This window comes from Musca domestica, unplaced genomic scaffold (assembly GCF_030504385.1).
Source record: "Musca domestica strain aabys unplaced genomic scaffold, Musca_domestica.polishedcontigs.V.1.1 4, whole genome shotgun sequence".
NCBI lineage: Eukaryota > Metazoa > Arthropoda > Insecta > Diptera > Muscidae > Musca > Musca domestica.
Window position 1 is genome coordinate 11,674,070 of NW_026712328.1, and position 23,146 is coordinate 11,697,215.

General features: G+C 33.0%; 2 protein-coding genes across 2 annotated transcripts in view; one reads left to right on the forward strand and one right to left on the reverse strand.

Moving 5' to 3' along the window:
• Window positions 1-23,146, forward strand: part of LOC101891724 (protein O-mannosyl-transferase 2) — a 139,588-nt gene that overhangs the window by 39,136 nt on the left and 77,306 nt on the right. The gene's annotated exons all lie outside the window — the stretch shown is intronic.
• Window positions 19,647-22,949, reverse strand: LOC131804279 (uncharacterized). Its single transcript, XM_059126887.1, has 2 exons — window positions 20,530-22,949; window positions 19,647-20,462 (listed from the first exon to the last, which is right to left on the reverse strand). The coding sequence occupies exons 1-2, from the start codon at window positions 20,747-20,749 to the stop codon at window positions 20,050-20,052; spliced, it is 633 nt and encodes a 210-aa protein (XP_058982870.1). The 5' UTR covers window positions 20,750-22,949; the 3' UTR covers window positions 19,647-20,049.

Genomic DNA, 23,146 nt, shown 5'->3' on the forward strand with positions numbered 1-23,146 from the left:
AACATCAAAAGAGGAACAACGGTACCATTCTTATGAATTGGAAACATTGGCGGTTGTCTATGCATTAAAACGCTTCAGGGTGTATTTACTAGGAATAGAATTTAAAGTTGTAACGGACTGTGCAGCTTTGAGAACAGCTTTTACCAAAAGGGATTTAGCTTCTAGAATAGGCAGATGGTGGTTAACTTTACAAGAATATAATTTTGAGGTAGAGTACAGTTGAGGTAGTTAACAGTTGATAATTTTCGTGTAGATATTTCGGAAATGGATTGGGTATTATCAATGCAGCTCAGTGATAGTGGATGCGAATATTTAATAGACGTTCTTAAAAATATCCCACACAATAATGAAGAGAAACGAATACATAACGAATACGCATTGAAACAGGGGAGGTTGTACAAGAGAACTGAAAAAGGATTGAGATGGGTTGTTCCAAAGACGTGCAGAAGGGAAATCGTATATAATCATCATGATAAGATAGGACACTCTTGATAAAACTATCTCTGCTATATGTAATAAATATTGATTTTCTAACATGAGACGTTATGTTAACCGATACATTGCATGTTGTTTGCCATGTTCTTACAACAAATTACCTTCTGGTAAGCAAGTTGGGGGGCTACATCCAATAGAAAAGGTGAAAGTTCCATTTGATACAATTCATATTGATCATATGGGGCCATTCACTCCAAGCAGAAAGAGGAATATGTACCTTATTGTAATGGTGGATGGATTTTCAAAATATGTACAGTTGAAAGCGGTGCCAACAACTAAAGTGGAGCACGTCATAAAATTTTTAGAAGACTTTATTAAGATTTTTGGCGTTCCGAGACGAATTGTTTGTGCTAGAGTTTATGAGCTTTACTAATGATTGCGGAATAAAAGTTATTCATAATGCAACTGCAACGCCTCGTGCAAATGGTCAGGCGGAAAGGTATAATAGAACAATTCTATCTGCAATATGTGCGTCCACCGAAAATGAAACTCAATGGGATGAATGCACAAGTAATTTGCAGTGGGGAATTAATTCAACTATCAACAAATCGACTGGGAAAATTCCCAATGAGCTTTTATTTGGTTTCTTACCAACAGGAAAATATGGCGCTTACTTGAGTAATGAAGTTTTAGAAAATACACCAACAAATCTTGTCTTTAGTAGAGATCAAGCAAAAAAATCAATAGACAAAATGCAGGAATATCAGAAACGAAAGTTCGATCAGAAAGAAAAAAAAGGATCTGCTTATAAGAAGGGCCAGTTAGTATTAGTTAAAAAGTCCAGAGCAACAGAAGGATGTCGAAAACTTCTTCCGAAATTTTGTGGACCGTTTCAAATAGTTAAATATTTGGGAAATGACAGATATGTTATAAGAGATATGCCAGGATCTAAACGATCTCGAAAGCCATACGAGGGTATTGTTTCGGCGGATAAAATTAAGATATACGAATTATTTAATGCAGAAGCCGAGGATTAATATTATTCATCTAATATTAAAATCCCATAATAATATAACATTTATTTACAGATGCATCACGAGGAGGAGCGTGGCCGAGTTAAAGGCACTTACATAAATTCATTTTCATTTCATTATTTTGGGAAAAGCATTCCATGAAATATAATTTATGAATACCGAAAAATATGAAAAATAATAAAATTATTGTCTTATCAATTTTCAAATATACTTACGTTTTTTTTTTTTTTTTTTTTTTTAAAGGGGATATTTTCAAAAGGAATATTTTCAAAGGTATTGAACCTTACACAACTAAGTGGATAGTATTCGGTCAGTAGATCAAAATCCCAAACGGGCTTTGGCTTACAGGCCAAACTTTTTTAGAGCTTCAAATACTTCACAAAATTTACAAATGATTGGAATTTTTAGAAAGAATAAAACATCCTTTCAAAAATTATAAGTAGAGGTCCAAGTTTTAGTATAACCCTAATATGAAGGTATTTTCGGGGTCTTGGCCAAAATGTTTTAAAATTGAGTTGGCCCCTATTTGGGCCTCCTGTTCGCAGAAAATTCTCAACGTAGGAGTAGGGCCCATATATTGGTATCTCCTGATTTTACCTATTTCGAGGGTTTTGACCACAGTTCTAATCGATTTGGCTAAACATGTGCATTTAGGTTACTTTGGGGGTACAGAACCATATACAGAAAAATTTCAAAATAGGTACACATTTTGGTATGGTCTCTATGGGTCCACCGTTTGGCGGACAGCTAAAATATAAGATGAATTGACCAGTATGTGCACATGTATTGCGATGGCTTCTTATTTCTATTTGGTGGAGTCATTATTCATAATAACAATTGGGCCAAAAATATGCATTAGAGACTAAAACTAGGGGCAGGCAACGCGGACCGGACCAGCTAGTGTTTTATATTGGATGATTTTTTTTTATTCATTTTGACTTATTATTTTCGAAATTGTAGTGGAATTTTTTTTATTTCTAACATGATGTGCAGTATATAAAGCGTTATTTACAGATTTTATGTATTTATTGGGTAAGTGGAACTATACGAAAAATATAATATCAGAAGAGGATAAGAATCACTATTCCATTGTATACGAAAGGTTTTTTCAATTTGATTAACTTTATGGAATTTTTGAGAATGGAAAAACTTTTTTACATTGAAGTGTAGTATGGTATGTATGGAATTTAACGTGGTCACACCAAAGTTAAAAGATAAGAGAGACAATCTCATTGAAAAATTCTAAAATCGAATTTCTATGAAATCGAATTTGAAATTGATAAATGATATCGCATTCTATTGGCAAGCTTCGCAAGGACCTTCTAATATTTGCTCTAAAATCCGGGAACAAGTTGAAGAATTATTTTTCTTTCTTTTATTATTTGTTTTTCTTTTTTTGTCAATTTTATATAATGGATGATTTTTTTTGTCAATTTGACTTATCATATTGAATTTATTCGTTTTTTTTTTAACAAAATAAAGAACTTTTTTACCATTAGTAATAAGAAATAATTTTTTATGTGATTGGGCTATCTGTTTATCAATGCGGCGGACAAGAAGATTCGATGTTTCACGTCGAACAAGAAATGCAAGTTCGGAACATAACATATCAATTGAATGTGAATGCGCAGGTAGCTGCACGAGAACAGCGCCGGGTAAGTTTGGCTAGACTTCGTTCAAGCCAAACAGAAGAAGAGAGGACTTCAAATAATGAACTGCCATGTTTACATTGAGAATTCGCCGATTTTATCAGTCGCCTAAGATTCAACGTGCAGAAGAAAGGCTTCTAGCAGTGTGTATTTAACGTATTCAACACAACAGTTAAGGAATTATGAGGTATTACTATCAGTATTCTTGAATCGAATTTATTTTGCCCTCGAATCTACATATCGAAGGGCAAATTCACAATTGCATTGGCTATTTGCTACCGTTAGAAGACGCTCAAAATAAATTCCTGCAAATCTACTTCGTGGGAAATATTGAAAAAGGACTTGATCGGCGACAAAGAGTGAATAATACAATGAGAAGAGTATTTCTCGGTGATCTGCAAGAGCAAATTGATGAACATAATGCATTGGTTCGTTTATTCAAAACTGCGTTTCAGCTTATGTCAAGTGATGAATATAAAATTTTAATCAGGGCGGATAGGCGACCTGCTGAAACTCATGAACGGCAATTTAATGCTCCAACGATAGATGAGGTGGCAGTTGTTATTGTAGGTTAAAATCGTGAATCACGCGATGTTGCGCTCACACACCGGTATACTGGACGATTGCAACGAATATCAGAAACACACCGTTCATACGGCGCATTACAATACCAACTGATATTTTGAATAAATCCATTGACAGGTAGGTATCGACGCCTTTATTCAAGTTTAAGAGAAAATAATCAATATCTTCACAGGTGAGAAAACCAATAAAAAAGTCAACGCAAAGAACTCTTATACGTATCGGTTGATGATTCGACAAAATGAGGAAAATTATATACTACGCTTTCGACGTCTATTTCAGCAATTTTGTGTGGATACGCATGCAAAAATCGAGTCGGAGCGTCTTCTTTTTATCTGATTAAACCAATCGAAGCTACGTACCGAGGAGTACATTCCTTCAAGGGATGCAATTTCTAACGAAACAAACCTCTTTTCGTTGGCAGCCCACGTCACATGAATACGCGCTAGATGCGATGACATATGTACGTTACTACGGCCACCCTGATGATGGTAAAACCGTAACAGTGAAATTAAAAGGAAAAGAATTTGTTGTCAACAACTCATGGGTAGTTCCATATTCACCACCTCTTTCGAAAGCATTTAAGGCTCATTTTGAGTACGGCAATTCAGTAAAATCCATTAAGTATATATGCAAATATATCACATAGTGAAATTACGCGGCATCAAGTTGGTCGATATATACATTGCAATGAAGCGATTTGACGTATATTCTCAACCCCTATTCCGACCGTTACACATTTCGTAGTGTATCTTGAAGACGGCCAACGTGTTTATTTCACTGCAGAAAATGGTATTCAACGTGCACAAGCCTCAGCGACAACGTTAACCAGTTTTTTTTTCTCAATTTTCTTAAAATGATTATTTCGCAGGAACATTACTTTACACAGAAATGCCACATTACACATGGAATGCTTCATCGAAGCAATTTCAACGACGACAGCAAGATGAAGTCCTAGGTTATTTTTTTTCTTTATGCTCCCGGTGGCACTAATAAGACATTTTTTTATATGCTTGATTTTGGCTACAATGCAGACAATCACGTGCTGTAGCTGTTGCTTCGTCGGGAACAGCGGCTACGTTGCTGGATGGTTGCCGGGTTGCCCATTCGGCGTTGAAGCTAACATTAAACCTTCAAACAGTAGAAGAGCCAACATGCAACATATCACTGCACTCAGTAATGGCGAAACATTTAAATGCAAGCTAAATTATTATCTGGGACGAATGCATAACGTCGTATAAAATAGCTTTAAAAACAATAAATCGGATAACGAAAGGTATGCGTAATAACACGAGCCATTTTCGTATATCTGATTCTACTGTCCGCTATTTTCGCCAAACGCTGCCTGTAATACCACGATCCACAGCTACCGGCGTAATCAATGCTTGCCTGAAATCGTCGACGATTTTCGCCAAACACAAGGTTTTACTGAACGTTGCATATAATCACAATTTTAGATGCGAAAAACATGGACAATTTGAATTACATAATGGAAAACAAAATCATTGGTTTACTGCAGTCCTTCAAATCTTTAGATAGTGTTGTAAACGAGTTGCATCGTCAACTAACAACTCTGTATAATTTTGGACTTGTTTTTTATTTTGAGTGGAAACAAAAACAAAACTGAGATGTACTCGGCTAAATGACGCAACATTGGAAACGAAACAGTACAAAACTCATTGAAAACATTTGCAAACGCTTTCCTGTATATCAACTTATTACAAATACAGTAAGAACTAATTTGAAATAAAATGCATGCCTTTTTATTCATCTATTACTCCCAGCATACATTGGAAAAGTGCAAAACAATACATAGAATGGTAACTCTAAATATAGCAGTAATCATTTGGCACAGCAAACGTTTCCCGGCGATCCGTCCGCAAACAATACAGCTCGGCAACTCACAGTCGAAGTACATTGAAGCAATCGCATTGTTTATGTATTTCTGGCATTGAAATGTTTGTGGTTTTGACAATATATCTATATATATATATATATATATATATATATATATATATATATATATATATATATATATATATCTATATATATAAAAGAAAGTTGTGTTAGTTACTACGCTTATAACTTAAGAACCGCTGGACTGATTTTAACGATTCATACAAATTCGGAATTGTCTCCTGTCCGAAAAGGATAATATCCAAAAAATCGCGTAAAAATGTGATATATTAACATTTTCATTTTGACTCTTGAAATGTACAATAGTAATGTTTTATTTTGCATATTTTTTTCCATTTTGACTTACTTTTTTCTAATGTATATTAGTAGTGTTTTTTATATTTTATTTTTGAATTTGAATATTAATACCAATTTATTTAATTGACTTGATTTCTGGAGAACTGAAATTGATGGCGGGTTACATGGAAGTGTAGTACTGAATTATGTAATGGCGAAACGGAATAGATGATATCGAAATAATTAAACGCGGTCACACCAAAGTTAAAAGATTATTACTTTTTCAAAATCGCTAGAAAAATCACAAAAACGAGATCTCATTGCAAAAATCGGGAAAAAAAATCGAAAAAAAGATTTCAATGGAATCGAATTTTAAAATAATAGTACATTTTATTGACAAACTTTGTAAGGATCTTTAAACATTTGCTGTAAAAAATCAGCGAACAAGTGGAAGATTTTTTTCAATTTGTTATTCTTCTTTTGCATTCTTTTTTTTCAATTTGTACTATCATATTGAGTTCAGTGAATTTTTTTGTGAACAAAATAAAGAACAATTTTTCACTATATACAATTTTTCACAAAAAAAAAGAAATAAGTGCGAAATAGGATGTTAACTGACATTTGGAAGATGCGAATACATTTAAACAAACAAAAATGACCGAAAAAGCCTAATGGGGCTCATTTAAAAGCGTGGACCTACTTCTTTTATGTGACAATAATCCGTCCAATGAGAGGTCAAAATGCAAATTCTTTGGGAGTACAATCAGTAAAATGCCAAATTTAAAGGGTGCGAAATAGTAGAGCGAATGGGACTTTTAATAAGGAAAGGATTTCTATCCTTCCAGAAATTCTTTCCAAACATTCAAGATACCTTAAATCGCTTTTGCAGGTCATGATATCGATCATAACTCACGGATAAGGGTACAACGCGATTTCATATTTATATAACCATCGTATGATTTAAGCTATTTTTGGGGTCTTGGCCACTTTTTTTCATATTTTGGCCCTTATTTGGCATCTTTGTTTCTAAGGGGGTAAAGAACCTCTTCGCGTAAAATTTTAAATTTTTAGAGTGGGCCCATTTTGGTCTTGACCACATTCATCAATTGATTTGGCTAAAAATTGTATTTATGTTAACCTGGGGTAGGGAACCATCATACAGATATTTGCCACCTCGGAATTTATATATGTAAAGTCCCCACATTGGAGTATCCCCAAGTCCTTTTTCTCATCTAATATGTGGTCAGAAAAGAAAATGTTGTATTCTATTGAATTTGTAACCCCCCAAGAGAATATTGGTTGGGCTACGTTTTGGTATAACCCTTATATGAATGTATCCCTGATTTCAGCTATGACCGTGGTCTTGGCCACGTTTTTCAACTGATTTGGCCTTTATTTGGCATCTTGGCTTTTCTTTTTCGAGGGTCTTGACCACATTTTCCAATCGATTTTGCTGTATTTAGGCTACTTTGTGAGTAGAGAACCATCTTACAGAAAAATGCCAACATAGGTAAATATTTTGGTAAAGTCCCCATATAGTCCCCAGGGCCGCCAATCTATAGTGATTTTTACCGATTGGCGAACAACAACACGGGCATTGTTGATTCGTCATTGAATTTTACTATGAACAAGAACATAGACTTCTTGGGGACTCTAAAGCGCAATCTGAGGTGCTATGGTAATGGGTGTAAAAGCGTAATTAACTTTGACTATTCAGAAATTATTTTGCCCTCCTTCCATAGGTATTTATTTCAATATTTATGTGAAAATTTGTTCACCTTTATGAGCCAGATTTGTGAAATATTATGCTATACAAAATTTGCATTAAAGACTAAAACTACGGGCCGGCAACGCGGACCGGGCCAGCTAGTATATATATATATATATATATATATATATATATATATATATATATATATATATATATATATACTAGCTGGCCCGGTCCGCGTTGCCGGCCCGTAGTTTTTGTCTATTATGCATATTCGTCAAAGCAAAATTATTCACAGATATGAATGTTATAAGTGTTCACGTACTGGTCGATTAGCACCTCAGATTGTGCATTAGAGTCCTCATAAGTCCCCCTAACCACGTCGGTCTGTTTGTCTGCCAAAATGTGGACTTGAGGGGGTACTATTACATGGAAAAAATTCTAAAATTTGTAGATATGTTGAAATTTTTGTGTAAGATTTTCACCCCCCAAATACACATTTTTAGTCAAATCCTTTGAAATATGGTAAAATCAGGAGGTACTTTTATATGGTCACTACTCCGAAACATCGACCTACATTGAAAACTTTCTTCTACCCCCTAAAATCAAAGATGACAAATAAAGACCAAATCAAAAATATAACAGAACAACAAAGCATGCCAAACTGAAAAAAGTTCACGTGATTTATAATTGAGGGCAGACTGATTTTAAAAAATTCAAATTACTATTTTACACCCATAACCGTAAGATGGGAACTAATTTTATTTGTCATTTAAATTGTAAATTGGAGACCCATAAAGTCCATAATTTTCATCATAGTATAATTCAATGACGATTCAACAAATATTCGGTCCCGTGCTACTTTCTTATATTTGTAATTTGTTCATGTTTTCACAATTTATTTCATATAGATGTACATCCCAAACTACGTTCTCAACCAATATTCTCTTGGGGGCTAAAAATACAATAGAATACAAAATTTTCTTTTCTGGCCACACATTGGATGTGAAAGTGGAATTGGGGATACTCCAATGTTGGGACTTTACTTAAATAAATTTCTATATGGCAATTATCTGTATAAATACAATTTTTTAGCCAAATCAATTGATGAATGTGGTCAAGACCAATATGGGCTCTACTCCGAAAATTTTATGCGAAGAGGTTCTCTACCCCCTTAGAAACAAAGATGCCAAATAAGGGCCAAAAATAGAAGAAAGTGGCGAAGACCCCAAAAATAGCTTAAATTATACGATGGTTATATATGATCGATATCACGACCTACAAAGCGATTTAAGTTATCTTGAATGTTCGGGAAGAATTTCTGGAAGGATAAAAATCCTTTTCTTACTAAAAGTCCAATTCGCTCTACTATTTTCAACCCTTTAAATTTGGTATTTTACTGATTGTACTCCCAAAAAAATTAGTATTTTGAGCTCTCATTGGACGGATCATTGTCATATGAAAGAAGTAGGTTCACGCTTTGAAATGAGCCCCATTAAACTTTTTCGGTCATTCTTGTTTGTTTAAATGTGTTCGCATCTTCCAGCTGAACCACGATGTAGGCCCTGGAGTTGAAGGGTAGATGTCAGTTAACTTCGTATTTCGCACTTATTTCATTTTTTTGGTTAAAAATTGTAAATAGTGAAAAATTATTCTTTGTTTTGTTCACAAAAAATCCACTGAATAATACAAATTGAAAAAAATGACAAAAAAAGAATAACAAATTGAAAAAATCTTCAACTTGTTCACTGATTTTTTACAGCAAATGTTTAAAGATCCTTACAAAGTTTGTCAATAGAATGTACTATTATTTTAAAATTCGATTCCATTTAAATTTTTATTCGATTTTTTGAGAATTTTTGCAATGAAATCTCTTTTTGATGATTTTTTAGCGATTTTGAAAAAGTAATTATCTTTTAACTTTGGTATGACCGCGTTTAATTATTTCGATATCATCTATTCCGTTTCGCCACCACATAATTCGGTACTACACTTCCATGTAACCCGCAATCAATTTCAGTTCTCAAGAAATCAAGTCAATTAAATAAATTGGTATTAATATTCGAATTCAAAAATTATATATAAAAAACACTACAAATGTACATTAGAAAAAAGTAAGTCAAAATGGAAAAAAATCATGCAAAATAAAACATTACTATTGTACATTTGAAAAGTCAAAATGAAAATGTTAATATATCACATTTTTACGCGATTTTTTTGGATATTATCCTTTTCGGAGAGGAGAGAATTCCGAATTTGTGTGAATCGTTAAAATCAGTCCAGCGGTTCTTAAGTTATAAGCGTAGTAACTAACACAACTTACATTTATATATATATAGATATATATATATATATATATATATATATATATATATACACTGGTGGCCAAAACTAAAGCAACTGAAATTACAAGGAGAATGAATGCCCTGTACATTTTTCAAAAATTAAGAAAATGAGAAAGTTTCTCTTGTTTTAAATTAGGTACTTTATTCACTTTTTAAAAACCTAAAACATAAAACCAAAATTCATTTTTATATAAAAAATAATGTTTGGTAAAGTCAATTAACCCGATTTTGGCTTGGACAAAACAAAAACAACTCTATTGTACTTTCATATAACCGCTGCAATTTCAGTTGTTTTTACTGTTATATTTGTCGCTTTTTGCTTCCTTCGACAATTTCGCTTGTCATAAATCCTTTTCGAGAAGTTTTTTACAACAGCATGTGTTTTTCTTTTCGTTTTTTAAGTACTGCCCAAAAAAGTTTAAAAATAACTAGAAGCAAATACAGTACATGAATAAAACAGCAAATTATCAGTGACTATGAAAACAACATATCACAGAAAATGATTTCCGAGAAATATTTCATAAATATTTCTGTGATTTCATAAATATTTCTGTATACTAAGTCGGTTTTATGAAACTGGATCAGTAGTAACAGTCTATAACGGATGAAGGCCGTGAAAAACTTCAGCCCGTACTGATCAACAAATTGTGAGAGAAATAAAAAAGAACCATTTAAGAGTTCAACTAGATTGGTGAGAGAGCAATCATTGAATATAAGCTCGAGATCAGTGCGTAGACTAGTAGTGGTAGCTGGTCTGCATGCCCGTAAGCCTTCAAAAAAGCCATTTATGTCTGAAAAATCAGAAAGGCTTTCGGAAACGATAATATAAGGCGGAATCCAGTTCAATGGAAAAACATTATTTCTGGGATGAGTCTACGTTTAATATTAAAAGCTTAGACGTGAAAAATTTTACGGTGAGAAGACCAAAAAATGAAAGACTCAAGCCGCAGTGTTGCAAAAGTACAGTGAAGCATGAGGGAGGGTCAAAAATGGTGTGGCGCTGTTTTTCTTTCTATAAACTAGAGCCTATCGATGAAAAAAAGGAAGTTATGGATCGGATTGTTTACAAAGATGTGTGGGACATCACGTTGTTCCACTGAGTAAAATATTCGGCTCATTTGGGTGTTTCATCATGACAATGATCCCAAACTTACATCAAAACTTGTCAAATATTGGTTGCGGGAGTCAAAAATCGATGTTTTGTCATGGCCGGCACAAGTACCTGACCTAAACTCCATAGAAAACCTTTGGAGTATCGTTGACAGGAAGATCAAGCGAGATTCGGAAACATATAAGCACAACATTTTCCAAAAAATTCGGGGTGCCTGGGAAAGCATACCCAAGGATCAAATTGAGCGTGTTATAGATTCAATGCCTCGTAGGTGTGCAGCTGCAATCAAAAATAATGGATGCTATCGACTACTAGCCAAAATTTTAGTTTTCCAAATATTATTTTTCGTTCAAAATTATTTTTGTATTTTTATTTTTAGTTTCTTAAAACTGAATTAAACCCCTCATTTAAAACTGGAAAAATAATTACGATTTGTTTATTTTTGTAAAAGTTACAGGACATTCATTGTCTTTGCGATTTAAGTTGCTTTAGTTTTGGCCACCAGTGTATATCTGAGTAAAATAATATATATTGTGTTCCTTGCGGTCTTGCGGTGTGCCCTCGTGACCGACTTTCTGACGGACGTCTTCTCAATTTGCGAATTAATGATTCCGCTGCTAAGCATAACATCAATCCAATTGACGAGGAGTTGAGGTACACTAAGTCTTGAACGGGAGCTATGAATGAACTCGAGTGTAACGTTGCTAAAGCTCCCTCGAATGTGGAAAAAAGCTACCCCCTAAAAACATTTTTTTTCTTTTGGTGCCCTTATTCTGTCAAAACACATACAAATTTTATGTATGTGTGTGTATTGTTTTAAAAAAATACAATCATTTTATAACAGGGATGCTCAAAACTAAAAATGAATATGTATTGGTGCGAGAGAGTGAACGTCTACTTAAAGAAATTTCAGTTAGCATTCATGAGTTGTTGGCGCCAACTAATGTATAATGATATTATTACAGTGTACTAGCATATTATTGGGGGAAATGTTTTGTTTTGTATAATATATGAATTTAATTTCAATTCAACTAAAAACATAAATAAAAAATTAAATTAAATGTAAATAAACAATTCACTGTATGAAAATTGTTAAAATGACGTCTCAATACGTCATAATTTTTATGCATAAACGTTTTACCATATAAAATGCATTGAATATTGCCAAAAGCATTTTTAACCATAAAATATGATTTAGCATTCTGGCATGTAGTTAAGCTGAAATGAAAAAATGTAAATGAAACGATTGTTTCGCTAAGTGCGTCAACTATAGCAATGCGTAGAGCCACACGCGTCTTCATTCGTCGGTGTCTCATCGACGACTGATTTTTATTCTCATTGCGAGTTCGTGTTGGTTTGTTTATACTTTTTCGTTCGAGGCTGCCCATAGCTGTTTTAAATTATTTCAAATTCGGTTGCAAAATAAATGCATACTTTCGATGTTAATGGGCAACACATTGTACAATATTGGGATAAAACTGTATTGTCATACTATTTTAGATTCAATCTTGTGGAATAAAACAAAAATTCCATTCTTGTTTCGTGGCTTTTTCCAATATGAGACTTTTGTTAAAAAATGAAAAATAAACAAAATCAACTGTTGTATATTTAAAAGTCTAGTTGACACTATTAGACTCCTGCACAGAGTTGTATTTTATCTAGTTTCTTTGAAGTTGAGCAACCTTTCTGTTTGAGTCATGAGTCTAACCTTTTGTTGATAACAGTGGGTAGGAGGCTGAGTGTAACCAAAACAAGAGAACAGCTCGACACTTGCGGATGATTATTTTAGAATTTCTAACTACCTTGAGGTTCATCTTAATCAGAATTCTCTCCCTCTCTGTAATCTACGCGGGGTCCCGGCTGATAAACTTTTTGGAGTATTTTATCGACCTTTTGTAATACCAGCTCCTGCGTCGATGCTGTCATGCCGATGGGAGACTAATGCCATGTTTATGTTAGAGCTTTTTGTAGGGTTAACCTACTTTAAGAGGATTTATTTGAAGTATAAGTAATGGATATGACAAGTTTAATCCAAATCCAGTGGGTTAACCTCTTTATATGAAAACGTATTGTAAGACAGTGTAGTTCATAATGGATTGTAGTTCCGGCGGCAGAACATTTGATATTTACAGTAGCTCTAAGCGAAACTCGAACACACAGCAAACAATTTTCTTTCATGCAATATATGATTGTTATCAAATCCACTACAAGAAGAAATCTATATTTTTATTACTGTATAGGGTACTAGAATAAGCCGTAGAACAAGAGTTTACTATTTTTATTTATTTAACAAATTTATTTTAAAACTCACCAAATTACAGCTTTCAGCTATGTTGCAACCCTGTTTCGAGCTGCGTCCAACTTCACGCGATTGTTGGAAAATGTATTTGGGGAAGTCCCTAAAGGCTAATTTATTACAAATTTCAACGTGTTGTGTAAATTACTGACGTAAATATTAAAAAAATAAAAAATGGGAAGACAGCGAGGACATAACACTGTCGAATTGATAGATTTGGTAATTAAATATAACAAAAACCATAAATCGCTAAGTGAGATATATGAGATCGTTAATAGAAGCCGATCTACAGTTCAATACATCATGAAACGGTTCAAAAGATGGATGTGTAGAAAATAAGTTAAAAACGGAAAATAATAAGATATTTACTTTGAGGACGGTATATTTTACGGCAGATTAAAAATGATCCATTTTTGAGTGCACCGAAGCTTGCAAAAATTGCTGAAAAAGATTTGGGAAATGTATGTTGTCCTTAAACAATAAGAAATATACTGTATAAGTCGAATTACAATGGAAGAAGAGCTAACCATAAACCTCTAATCAGCAAGCGAAATCAAGAAGAAAGATTGCGATTTGCCAAGGAGCACATTTTAAAAGATTTTTCATTTTGGAAGAATGTGCTGTTCACGGACGAAAGCAAATTTAATCTTATGTATGGAGAAAGGCAAATGAAGCGCTCCTTGTCAAAAATATGAAGCACGGTGTTGGGTAAGTAATGATGTGGTGTTCATTTTCAGCCTCTGGACCTGGTGTATTGCATTTAATTGAGGGTATTATGGATCAGAATATGTGCCTAAACATTTTGAAAGAAAGTTTGCTACTCTGTAAGGAAAGATCGGCCTTGGTTAGCATAATTGGTTTTATCAATACAATGATCCGTAACACAAAGCTTGTGAAGTGGGATCATGGCTGCTATTTAAATGTCCCCACGTCATGGATACACCAGCCCAGAGTCAAACCCCATAGAGAATTTATTGAGCTATATCGATGGAAGAATCCGCCAGCATACCATATCTTGCAAAGAAGATATGAAAAAAGCTTTGTTCGAAAAAAAAAAAATGAACCTAGCTTTTGCGAAAAACTTGTTAAAAGTATGCCAAATAGGCTACAAATGGTAAAAAAGTAAAGAAATGCATACAAAATATTAATGTCTAGAAATACTTTAGATTATACGAAGTGTACGAGTTTGGCTTTGACATTGAAATATGATCTATTTTAATATTTATTTATTATTTTACTTTAAATGAATTAAAATGTATTTTTTTGCTTTTTAAATTACTTACGTAGTGTACAAACAAAATGTAACAAAAAAAAAATTTTTTTGTAAATTTTGATTTTTGTAAATTATAAGAAACATAAAATTTTTATACTTATACGAGTTTCGCTTGGAGCTACTGCAAGTATACGCTTTCCTATAGTGCACAAATAACGATACCCACCGATATTCAGTACTTTGATAATCCTAGTCACATTTACCCACGAAACTGTTTCAAATTTGGTATTAAAGAAGATTTGGTAGATGACAATCCTTCGAGTATAAAATTGTCAGTGGAGGTCCCAGTTTTGGTATGGCCCCCATATAACGGGCTTACCCACCTTATGTTTTTATTTTAAGTTTAACAGCATTGTCAAAACGGTGTTATTGGTATTTGTATTTTAAAGTGGAAGACGTTTGAATTCAGGTACTTTTTTATGAAAATGTTTTATTTACCCAATGGTTGAGGGTATTAAAATTTCGGCCCAGCCGAACTTAATGTTTTTTTTTTTACTTGTTGAAATCAAAATATTTGTTTTTGAACATTAATTGTTTTGTTTTGGACATATAACTATGACATTTGTATTATGTGCAAAAAAAATTTATGTGCTTGTTGTGTTGTTGTTACAACAACACTTGCTCATACCTGTAATATTCTACCATAAGATAAAATTGCATGGGATAGATTAAATTTTGTGGAATAAATATACTATTGAACAAATATACAAACATACAATTTTTTTATATTATTTGTTTCTATTTTTAACAAAAAAAAAGGAAATTGCTTAATTGCTACAAAATGTGACTAAGATCATCAGAATAGCGAATGTGTGGAGTACCATTTTATAGAGGCTATAAGAAAACGTATATCTAGAATATTCTGCCACAGAAGGTAGAACCCATGGCACAATAATTTTCAAGGTAGGGCATAGCACCTGAATACAATTTTCTCTTTTGGAAGTCTTGTAATGTCAAAGCACATACACAATTTTGGTATGTGTATGGTTTGTTTTGAATAATATACAAAATAATTTTCAATTTTCTGTTGAAATTTTAATTTATATTTAGAGAGTATGAATGTTTTGGTTATGGGATAATTGTGAATTGTGATCGTATTAGTAACTCGATATTTTGAAATATCCGCGTCGTCCATTCATTTTTCACAATTTTCTCTCAAATTAAAACATTTATGTTTAAAATGTTACCCTCTTTTACCAATTCGTCCAAATTATTACAGACAGACCTACATTGTTAAAACGGCTTTGCGTTGTAGGATCTAATGTGATAATTTAGAGTTTCAGGAGTAGATAATAAAAAAAGATCGATGTTGGTCCACCTTTTCCTAAAGGTTACCATGTAAAGATAGAGTCAAAACTTCCAAAAGCAGACACTTTCTTAAGCGGGCAATTTTCAAATGTAGCTTCCACCAAATTTCCCTCCCAAGAATGGACCCGCCAATGAACGGACGTGGACAGTAATACTGTGCATTATTTGCTTAAATAAAACAAAAATTTAACAATGCATTTTTTTATAATTAATCAGGGACGCTATAAAAAGCCTACGTGCAACCATGGTACAATGAATTCAAGGTAGGGCAGAACTACCATATGATTTAATTTTTTTTATTTTTCTGGCTTAATATGTCAACTTCATTTGCTTATGTGTGTGTCTTCTTTTCAATAATAAAAAATTGTTCAGAAAATATTCAAATTCGGGTGTTTTCAAAATGCTTATTGCAACGAATGCATCGACAAAATCTACAGTTTTTGTCGCGAAATAAACCATAAGAGATATATAGAACATGATATTGAAAATAAATTTTGACCATTCATTCAGTTTTCGCGGTTTTAAATTATTTATTCAAAATCAATGCAACAAGTTGTTTGCTTTTTTATTGTTTTGATAGTAATTCTGACATTACAAGCCAAACAGGTAGAACTCTATACTTGCAATTTTTTCAAAGTTGACCTACCTTCTCTTCATTGTACCATGCGTGCAACCATGGTACAATAAGGAGGTACAACAGCTTCCTAAAACCTAGAAATACAGCCCGCTTCCTGTCAGACTCATTCAAAGTTACATACAAGTTTTTTTTCATATTTTTCCTCACTTTTAAAATTGGTTAAATAGCGCGAAAAATGAATAAAATGCCTGAATTTTCTCTCAATAATATGATCCAAACTGTTCAAGCTTTCAATTTCATGGCTAAACTGGTTAATAGATTTAATGCGCGAGCCGCAATATACGTGTCTTTCAATCATTGGTTTTGAAAATATTTATTTTTTTCATTTTTCAAAACAATAAATACATACACAAAATTGGAAAAAGTCGGGCACACTTAGAAAAAAATTGAAATCAGCTGGTAACTGTAACTTACCTTTTTATTGTACCATGCGTGCAACTACATTCTTACTCAGCTGATTATATTGCGGAGAAAAGCAAAAAATATTGTTTTGATAAATTTTATTACAATGTCACAGAAATATTTCCGGAGGAAATCGAAATATTGGATGAATAAAAAAGGAAAAATTCAAAAATAAAAACATAGTTTTTTAATGAACTTAAGCCAAGCAATTAACCCAATAAGTAAAATAAATATAACAGGTACAACAACAGAAAAATTTTATGCTTAAAGAAAATATTGAGGTTATAGAAACCTCATAAAACTATAAATTAGCAATAGCAACAAAGTATGTGTATAATAATTAATATAATAAAATGAAATTGCGATTTTTAAATTTTTTTCTAGGTTCAACATCGGAGAAACACAAGCCGCAAAACAAACAAAATTTGGTTTCGCAATGTCAGTCTGATAGCAATTCGAGCCAAAAAATATTTAGACTCAATTCGAGTAACCTACCTACCAGTCATTTGGAAATCAAAAAGAAATGCCCGGCTGAATAGAGAGATTATAAATATGACATGGGGAATGAAAACAAAAAATAACCCTTTTTGGATAATGCAGCTGCTAATCCCCGATATGTAGAACTCGAAAACATTGAAATTATATGTATCTCAATGCAACGTCAATTTTCCAGCCCATTTACAAAGGCATAATTTGCAATAGAATTTTTATAACAAAGGATATGATTACAGCTTTCGACGAAAATACATATATGACAAAAAAATCAATGCCATGTTACCATTGACGAAAATATTATGACAGATGATTATAACATTGTCATTGAATTTGAGAATGGTGAATGATCTAAATGAAGCTAGAAGAACCTTCATATGAACAAAATTGGATTGCAGTTCCAAATCAAGTTATAAATTGTACCAATGTCTTGAAGAGCGTCTTAACAACTTTTTCCGTAAATTTTTAATAAGCAATATATTATCATTTTTATACCCTCCACCATACATAGTATGGAGGGTATATTAAGTTCGTCGCCGTTTGTAACTCATTGAAATAATCGTTTTAGACCCAACAAAGTATATATATTCTTGATCAGCGTAAAATTCTAAGACGATTTAGCCCTGTCCGTCCGTCAGTCCGTCTGTTGTAATCACGCTACAGTCTAAACGAATTAAGATAGGAAGCTAAAATTTTGCACAGATCTCTCTTTTGTCTGCAGGCAGGTCAAGTTCGAAGATGGGCTATATCGGTCCACGATATCGTATAGCCCCCATATAACGGTACCCTCCGATATTCGGTATTTTGAAGATGTTAGCCACATTTTTCAATGGAATTGTCTGAAAATTCACACAAGTAGTTCCTTGTGAATACTTTACCCCCTGAGAGAGAATTGTCTATATAGTTCCACGATATCGTATATCCCCCATATAACGGTATCTCCGATATTCGGTATTTTAATAACTTTACCCACATTTTTCAACGGAATTGTCTGAAAATCCATACAAGGAGTTCCTATTGGGTACTTTATACCTCGGAAGAGAATTATCTATATCGGTCCACGATATCGTATATCCCCCATATAACGGTACCCCCGATATTCGGTATTTTGATGATTTTACCCACATTTTTCAACGGAATTATCTGAAAATCCACAGACATTTTTCACACGGAATTGTCTGAAAATCCACACAAGGAGTTCCTTGTGGGTACTTTATACCTCGGCAGAGAATTATCTATATAAATCTACGATATCGTATAGCCCCCATATAACGGTACCCTCGATATTCGGTATTTTGATGATTTTACCACATTTTTCAACGGAAATTGTACACAAGAGTGTTTTTTGTGAGCACTTTACCCCCCGACAGAAAATTCTTTATATAGGTTAATGATATCGTATAGCACCCATATAACGGTACCTCTGATATTCGGTATTTTCATGATTTTGGCCACATTTTCAAATCGTATTGTCTGAAAATCCACACAAGGGGTTCTTTGTGAGCACTTTACCCCCTGAAAGGGAATTGTGTATACAGGTCCGTAATGTCGTATATCCCCGATATAACGATGCCCCCCGATATTCAGTAGATTGATGAATTTAGCCACTTTTTCCAATGGAATTATCTGAAAATCCACACAAGGAGTTCCTTGTGAGTACTTTACACCCAGACATAGATTTGTCTTAATAGGTCCACAATATCATATATACCCCCATATATCGGCACCTTCCTACATTAGATACTGTAAAGATTTAAAGTAAAATTTAATAGATTTTATTTTTTTTTGAAATTTTTCTAATTCGTTCCAAATGGTGGAGAGTATTCAAAGTTCGGCCCGGCTGAACTTACTGCTTTTTTACTAGTTTCTCTTTAAATCTTTATTTTGTTAATTAAATCTAAATTCAATTTTTTGCAGCGTTCGAAAATAAACAGTACACTAACATAGTGTACTGTACCGGTACAGTATCACTAAAAATTTTTTTAGCGGTAGTGTGCCGGTACACTACCACTAAAAAATATTTTAGTGATACTGTACCCGAACACAACGATAATCGTACTGTACCGCAGTCGGAGCACTAAAAAATCGTAGTGTACCGCAGTCGGAGCACTAAAAAATCGTAGTGTTCCGGAGTCGGAGCACTAAAAAACGTAGTGTTCCGCAATCCGAGCACTAAAAAATCGTAGTGTACCACATTAAAAAAATTTACTGGCATCAATACGCTTTTTTGGGAAAATAATATTAAAGGTTTGATTTTTTTGTATGTAGCATTGCAAATGAATAAAATGATTATAATAAAAGAAATTAAAGATTATCCAACTTTGCAAAATTACACAAAATTCGATATTAGTATTACACTTTGTATAAGTGGAAATTAAAGAACAAATAAAACAACCGGTCATATGTCAATGAAACATACTTAATACTGATTTATTTATAAGTATTTAATTGTTATTACTTAAATGTATTTTTTAATAAAAATTGAATTAATTAAACAAGTTAAATATAACAAACATAATATAAATAGAAAGTAAAAAAGGAAATGTAATAAACTAAAAATATAAGTACACCAGTAAGAACTTTAATCTGATCCCAATTGGTAATTAAAAATCCCATTGGCTTTTACCATTAATATATGCTCTAAATTTAACGGTGACAATCGATTGCGCTGATCGGATAACATATATTTCATAGCTGAAAATAAGCGTTCCACGCTTACTTGTGTTGATGGTATTGCCAGTAAAATATTCGCAATGCCACTAATAATGTTTGAAGAATCCCAATATTGTAAAACATTTGCATTTAGTGGCAATCTAGATTTTCTTTCATAAGTGGATAGATCGGATTCAAAATTATCAATGTTTGAAGAACTCTGTGTAGGCGTGGTAGGATCTAAAGTGTGCAGGTAATCGGAAAAGGATTTCGGTGTGCATGCATTACTTGTTGATGGAGTTTCATCCAGTATTGTGCAGGCCGTATTGTCTGTTGTAGAATCTGAAGAAATAAGGGTAATAGTTAAAAACATATGTATGTATTTTTGGTATTAATATAGCAAACATACCTTCTTTTGAGTATATTCGCTTATATAACGACACTATGTACATCTGCGCTCTAGTTTTCTGTTCGCTTGTCATACAGACTTTAATACGTGGATCCAAATACACGGCTGCGTTGAAAAGTTCGTTATCAAAAAGTTTATCCATTCTTGTCTTCAATGATTCTTTCAGTATCACTTTCATTTCGGTGTTTGGTAAAGCATCTATTTGGAATGTAATATCCATTATTACAATATATAGTTCGCTATAACAAAGCTGTTCAGTAGTTTCATTGTAGCTGTGTAAATAGGTTTAAATATTCCAACAAATTCACTTGCGAAAGACCAGTCAGCAGAACTAATGAATAATTTCGAATTATCCTTGCTTAATGTAGTTACAACTTCTCTTATTTCCAGCAGTCTTTCAATCATATTGTATGTTGAATTCCATCTTGTTATACAGTCAATTATAGGTTTCTTGTGGAGCCCATTTTTAAAAATACTCACATACGTTTTACTTCGAAGTTTTTTCACTACGAGTCTTAGGTTTTCAGTTTTTTTTTATTGTAGGCTGTTTTAGAACATCATTTACACACAGCTGCAGCGTATGGGCACCACAACGAATGTTAGTAATATGGTGTGAGGATATATTAAAGTCGATTGACTCAATTTCATAAATCGATATTTCACAATCAACTTCTTCTTCGCTATCCTGAGATTCCTCTTCCATAAGCATTTGTAACTCCGAATTCAGCACTTTTACCGTTTTTACCATGTTAGATCCATTGTCGGTTGTAATGGTAAAAATGTTGCGTACATCAACACCATATTCTTTTAGAACTTCCAATATAATAGATTTTATATATTCACCGGTATGACTAGATTTCAGCTCTTTTACTGCCAATGTTTTAACAATGATTTTACCATTTTTGATGTATTGAACATTTATACCGAGCATGCTCAAATCCCACCTGGTTGCTACATCAATCTTAAGAGAAAACAATGTCCCTTTTAAATCATTAGATATTTCCGTTTTAATATTTGTGGAATATGCGATAATTCGTTCCATTATATTATGCTCATTGACTGTTATTCTGAGCAAACTTAAAACTGGTTCCATAAGAATTTTGAAGGCCCTATCTTCGGCCATGTGCAGAGGACGTCCATTTTTGGTGAATAGTTCCACTATTGCTAGTTCGATGTTCCTCGGATTTACATTTCTTCGCAGTAATACTTCGTTAACACAATTTTTGTAATTTCATTGCACGTTTTTGTTCAATATAGTTTGCATATTGCTCAGGATGTGATCTCTTTAAGTGTCTTTCTATATTTCCGGAATGTACACTTAAAATCTTGTTCTTACAACTTTGCAAATTACACACAACTTCGTTTGATTCATTTGTATTGAACATATCTAAAAGAATAATATTTTTAGGTCGCGGCATTTTTGTAATTATTTGCTGAACGTTTGAGAAGAACTAAACAGCAGGATATCGGCTTTTTTGTATATATTGTAACAAATATTGTTCTTAATAATAAAAGACTACCTGTACTCCGATACGAAATTGTGGCAAACTATATTCTGGATATCAGCACATATTTTGATGTGGTACCTGTACAATGTTTTACAATTTAAGGCTAAATCATAAAACTGATTTTAAACCCTCAGCCATACTTTAAAAAATATTTAATTTTTTGCACCTACATTCACTGATTTTTCGGTACCACAAAGTAACAGGTACATAATCTGCATAAAAACCATTTATTGATTTCATTTAGCGGCCCACCTAAGATAATAAAACAAACTTGACCTTTTACCAAAATATACAATTTTATGGCACTAACTTTTATTACCCATATTCTTGCATTCATTCGTAGAATTTTTGTTTTTAAATGAATGAACCTTTTTACTGGTTCATATATAACGCAACAGGCCGAATTTCAGGCGTATCCATAAAGACTTGTGGCAACCACTAAAATACCCTTTTCCACGGAGAATTTAAATTTTCAATTTAATTTTCCTTTTTATTCTTTCTACCTAATCTCATATTTTTATACTTTCTTCAATTTCGCAAAGAAAATAAATCCAGCAATTATTTTCATAATATTGAATTGTATTATTTATATTTATATTATAAAAAACATCAAACATTCAATTTTTTCTCAAATCGTAAACAACACACATGTGGTACACTACCGGTACATTATTTTTTTTAATGTTCCGCCATGTGGTACACTACGATTTTGTAGTGCTCCGACTGCGGAACACTACGATTTTGTAATGCTCCGACTGCGGAACACTACGTTTTTTAGTGCTCCGACTGCGGTACAGTACGATTATCGTTGTGCTCCGGTACAGTATCACTAAAATATTTTTAAGGGTTGTGTTCCGGTACGGTACACTATCGTAGTGTACCACTCCACCTCGGTATGGTACAGAACACTATGGTACTGTACCATTATGTTTATTTTCGAACGCTGATTTTTTGTTAATGCTTTGAATAAAAAAATATTATTATTATTTTGGGAGTTTTTCACATTGTTTTGATGGCGTTTTTTACTCTATTTATTATTTGGGCTATATAAAATAAGTTGTTTTGGCGCTAAAGTCCATACTATTAGAGCTAGGATCTTATCATGTTTT

Coding starts and splice junctions, on each gene's coding strand:
- LOC131804279 (XM_059126887.1), bottom strand. CDS start 20,749: ATGGATATTACATTCCAAATAGATGCTTTACCAAACACCGAAATGAAA. Junction 20,463..20,529: donor GCGAATATACTCAAAAGAAG/GTATGTTTGCTA, acceptor TTATTTCTTCAG/ATTCTACAACAGACAATACG.